This window comes from Aplysia californica, unplaced genomic scaffold (genome assembly GCF_000002075.1).
Source record: "Aplysia californica isolate F4 #8 unplaced genomic scaffold, AplCal3.0 scaffold00680, whole genome shotgun sequence".
NCBI classification, from domain to species: Eukaryota; Metazoa; Mollusca; class Gastropoda; order Aplysiida; family Aplysiidae; genus Aplysia; species Aplysia californica.
Window position 1 is genome coordinate 30,526 of NW_004797950.1, and position 5,429 is coordinate 35,954.

The 5,429-nt window shown below is 39.0% G+C and overlaps 1 protein-coding gene across 1 annotated transcript in view; it reads right to left on the minus strand.

The window, feature by feature from the left end:
* Nucleotides 1-3,088: 3,088 nt before the first annotated feature.
* The window catches only part of LOC101853494 (WD repeat domain phosphoinositide-interacting protein 4), a gene marked incomplete in the record, with an annotated part of 15,904 nt that continues 13,563 nt past the window's right edge, over nucleotides 3,089-5,429 (minus strand). Inside the window, 1 exon segment of the mRNA XM_013088065.2 lies at nucleotides 3,089-5,429. Within this exon segment, the coding sequence (XP_012943519.1) occupies nucleotides 5,372-5,429 (58 nt within the window).

Below are 5,429 nucleotides of genomic sequence, written 5' to 3' on the forward strand. Positions count from 1 at the left end.
GCTAGGAAATATTAGGGAGGAGTTAGAAAATACTGTGAATGAGCTAGGAAATATTAGGGAGGAGTTAGAAAATACTGTGAATGAGCTAGGAAATATTAGGGAGGAGTTAGAAAATACTGTGAATGAGCTAGAAGATACTGTGGATAAGCTAGAAAATATTATGGTTGGGGAAAAAATTACTGGGGATGGGCAAAAAACCATTAGGGATGAGCTAGAAAATATTACTGAAGAACTAGAGAATAATGGGGATGAGCTTAAAAAAACAACATATAATTATTACGGATGAGCTAGAAAATAATATGGATGAGCTAGAAAATATTACGTGTATGCTAGAAAATACTGGGAATTAGCTAAAAATTGTTAGACTAGAAAATATTAATTTTTTTTATAGTACAGGGTTTTACGGCGCTCCCAACTTCATAAGGTCATATGAGCGCCAAGGGGTGGGTGTCAACAGAGAAGTCTTTACAGGGAATCAGACTTAGACTGCTCACCTCTCTAGCTTCAACAGTTCTGCTAAGACCATCAAGGCACCCCGGAAATAGCAGGTCACAAGAGAGTGACAAACATACAAAAGAAGTAGAGGGAAATGACAATAGTAAGGATCACGAAAGAAAAAGCAGCAGTTCTCTGTTGTAGATCAGGCACAGTTATGAGCGTGACATAAGTCAGCCCATTAACAATTTCTACTATGCTTGAACGAGAAATGTCCCCCCTTTGGGAATGGCCTAAAGACACCACAGTCAGTGGCACTGCCATCTAAAAATACATGTATTGAGAATGAGATTAAAAAAATTGTGTGGATTATAAACAAAAGTCTTGGCAATATTGGGGATTATTGGGGAGGAGCTAAAAATTACTGGGGATGAGGTAGAAATTATTACGGATGGACTAAAAAATATAAGGGATAAAGTAGAAAATACTGTGGAAGAGCTAGGAAATACTACGGATGAGCTAGGAAATACTACGGATGAGCTAGAAAATAATGGGGATAAAGTAGAAAATACTGGGGATGAGCTAGAAAATATTAGGGATGAGCTAGGAAATACTGGGAATGAGCTAAAAAATATTAGGGATGAGCTAGGAAATACTGGGGGATGATTAGAAAATACTGAAGATGACCTAAAAAATATTACAGATGAGCCAGAAACTACTAAAAACGAGCTAGAAAATTTTAGGGATGAGCTAGAAAATACTGGGGATGAGCTATAAAATATTAGGGATGAGTTAGCAAGTATCAGGGAAGAAGTAGAAAATACTGGGGATGAGCTAGAAAATATTAGGGAAGAGCTAGAAAGTATTAGGGATGAGCTAGAAAGTATTAGGGACGAGCTAGAAAATACTGAGGATGACCTAAAAAATATTACAGATGAGCTAGAAACTACTGGGGATGAGCCAGAAAATATTGGGGGTGAGCTAGAATATACTGGGGAATATTTAGGATAAGCCAGAAAATATTTTTTTAAAGGACTCAAACATTCTGGCAAATTTTGGCGATCCGCTAAACAATACTGGGAATTATCAAGAAAATACAGATGAATACTGGGGGTGAGCTAAAAAATACTGGAGATGAGCTTCAAAATATTGGGGATGTGCTAGAAAATACAGGGGAGGAGCTAGAAAATATTATGGATCAGCTAAAAAATATAAGGGATGAGCTAGAAAAATACTGGGGATGCATTAGAATATATAAGGGAGGAGCTATAGATGAGCTAGAAAAGTCTGGGGAGTATTAGGGATGAACTAGAAAATATTGGGGATGGGCTACAAAATATTTGTGATGTGATAAAAAATGTTGGGGATGAGCTAGAAAATAATATTAAGAATCTAAAAATATTGGGATGAGCTTTTAAATATTAAAGATCTAAAAATATTGGGGATTAGCTTTTAAATATTAAAGATCTAAAAATATTGGGGATTAGCTTTTAAATATTAAAGATCTAAAAATATTGGGGATTAGCTTTGAAATATTAAAGATCTAAAAATATTGGGGATTAGCTTTGAAATATTAAAGATCTAAAAATATTGGGGCTGAGATAAAAAATGTTGCGGATGATATACAAAAGTCTTGGAAATTTTGGGGATGAGATAGAACATTTTTTGGTATCAGCAAAAAAATATATTCTAATGCAACTGAAAAGTTTGAGGAATATTAAATCTGGTATGAGAAAGAAATTAATATTGAGCATAAGCTAGAACATTTTGGGGATGAGGTAGAAAATATATTGGGGATAACATGAAAAATATTGCGGTTCAGCTAGAAAAGGTTGGGGATAAACTAGAATATATTAAGGATGAGCTAAGAAATATTGCGGATGACCTAGAAAATATTACGGTTGAGCAAGAATATAGTGGGGATGAGCTAGAAAACATTAAGGTTGAGTTTGAAAATAATAGGGAACATTTAGAAAATACTGGCAAGGAGCTAAAAAATAATGGGGAATATTCAGAATGAGCTAGAAAATATTATGGATGAGCTAGAAGATAGTGATAATCGAGAAAATACTGACATATAATAAAACCACTGTAAGTAGGCCCTCTATGTAGGCCATATATGTAGGCCATCTATGTAGGCCCTCTATGTAGGCCCTCTATGTAGGCCCTCTATGTAGGCCCTCTATCTTGTGTCTGTGAAATTATGTACTAAAATCCACCTCTTCTGAAGCTCCTGCAACTGTTGTTTCTTGTTTTAGTAAGATTTTTACAGCCCTTGCAATACAATGAGGCCATATCACTGCCACAGCTCAGAAGTGTTACAAGAGAGTAACAAACAAACGAGGAGGAGGCGAGAAAAGGACGATAGATTTAATGTTTGATCAGAAAGAAAGAGCAAACCACACCAGAGCCTCTGTGCTGTAGCAGTTATTGAGTTAAGCCCTTCACCATCAAACCCAGAGCCAGAAAACTCAAGTTCGAACCCCAAGTGGGCAGAAATTTTATTGAGTATCTTTCTGCTAGGATGTTGCATCTTTCTCAGCCCATGTTGGCCCTGACAGGCAGGATGGCAAGCCAGCCCCCTATATGACCTAAATCATGCCAATGGAGCCGTAAAAACAAGCACTGAAAAAAAAAAGAAGTTCCCAAGAAATAATATACTAAAACATTTATTTCAACAAATTTTAATATATACATTTATATATTTACACACATATATATATACTTAACATTATTATGCAATCAGCAAATTAGTTACATGCAGTATGTGAAAACCATCGCATTGAAACATGAGAGTGAGAGAGTTGTACACGCTCAGCTACACACAGGGAGGAGCACAATTCCAAACTGACAAACGTCAAACTATCTGATGGAGCAAGCAGTTTACATCACATAAAACAACAACAGTTTTGCAGCCGTTTTGAAAGCTTGAGGAAAAAAAAAGCTTGAGTAAGAACATAAACGTCAGAGAAAAAAGGGCCATCAGTTTGTGAGTATCATCATGGTCAGCCCAGGACTGACGAACATTTCTGGGTCACACTCCAGCCACCCACGTGCTCACGACACTGCCCAAGACAAGATGACCACCTGTGTAAGATGACCACTCTCTGCTTGGACAACCGGGGGTCGACTTGGACACATTTGACGGTACTTGTGTGAGCCACCTACAACCACGTAACTACCACAACCAACAGAGACTAGACTTAAGGACATATATTGTAGGCTGCAACATATCATTCAATCAGACATATATATATGTTTGTACATATCGTAGAATCAGGCATATATATATATGCTTGTACATATACAAACAATTAGGCATGTGCATGTAAATTTCCATCAATCGTAAGCTACACAAAGATACAAAAAGTGGACACAACTGAGGTAACGACACTGAAGTTCTGATTGCTACATGTGTGTCCTGTGATACCCTACTTGGTGTTTCGTTAATACAACGAGATATTTCAGAACGTACGACATTTCTACGGACGTACAGCTTTTTTTCCCCACCAAGCACAAAGACAAACACCAATTCCACGTGACTAGCGGGTGTCCACCACAAGGACTTCACAACACGGTGACGTTACAAGACACGGCGACTGTCACTTCACCTCTCTCACACACACACACACACACACACACACACACACACACACAGGCTGCATCCATCACCCACTGGCCAAGTGTACATGAGACCACCCAAGACTACATTTAAAAGACAATTTCTATTTCCTTTACTTTCAACACACATGGCAACGGCTATGTTTTGCCAAGAACAATGAGAACAATGACAGAAGTAGAGGGAACAGACCACACAGCAATTACACACACTTAGATCAAGCAAAGCACACCATCACCATGGCAACAAGGATGCCAGAAACAAATTAAAACTTTGACCACGTCCACCAAAGAGAAGAGCCAGATCTTCCTGTAGATCTTTGTGCCTGGCCGGCCGGCGATGAGCTACAGACAAACCTGCTCCGCTCTATCGGCCACATGTCCCAGACAGTCATCTGGAACGATTCCCCCACCCCCACCCATGTTTATTCTAATTACCATGAAACTGGCCAAGACACCCACCTGTCTAAGACAACCATTTCCCTCTGAGACAATGGGTGGCTGAACAACTTTGACTTTATTGTAATACAAAACACAACACACACATGTGTCCTAAATCCCACATGGAAATAAAGAAGCCAGACTGGAACAAGAGAAGTAAGTGATTTTAAAAATCCTGTTCAGAGAAAACTGGCCCAAAGGGAACCTTCAAGCTACTCAGTGAAATGGGACACAGAAATACTCACATCGAGCAGTTAGATAAAAACAATCAGATTTATACCTTAGCTGGCAGCTTTATTCAACATTTCAACTGGACACAGCAAATAGCATGATATATCAGTGTACCGGTTCGGGTAAAAATCTACTCCAAGACACCAAAAAAGAGCTTGTACAGCTGTTTAGAATATCATTGTCTGTTGTTAGCGTACAGATGTTTGGACTGTCCTCTGTGACCAACTTTCACTTTTCACTGTACAAAAGAACAAAACTGAAGAAAATGAGGGAAAAGGAAAAATTGGAACATTTATAAAATTCAGGGACTTCAAAGAACCGCTCTGATCTGCTACGGATTCTTCCACACAGAAGGGAGAAGTGAGTCAGCTGTAGACAAGTCACACGTCACAACAACACACGTGAAGGTGAGTGAACAAGTTAGACTTTACAACAATACGTGAGTGAACCCTGACCCAAGTCTTTCCACCAAACTGTCACTTATTCATTCATCACAAACAACCTTGAGTGTAAACAACCTTGAGTCTGATGGTCGGTTGCATTTCTTTTTCTCCCACTGTACAAAGCACTCAGTCACTCAGTCGCTGAGTCACTCAGTTGTAGAGCTCTCCCCCTGCACAAAGACACTCCGTCACTCATCAGTCAGTCAGTCGTAGAGCTCTCCCACGTTCGGGTAGACGTCGTAGGACACGCGGAAACAGTTC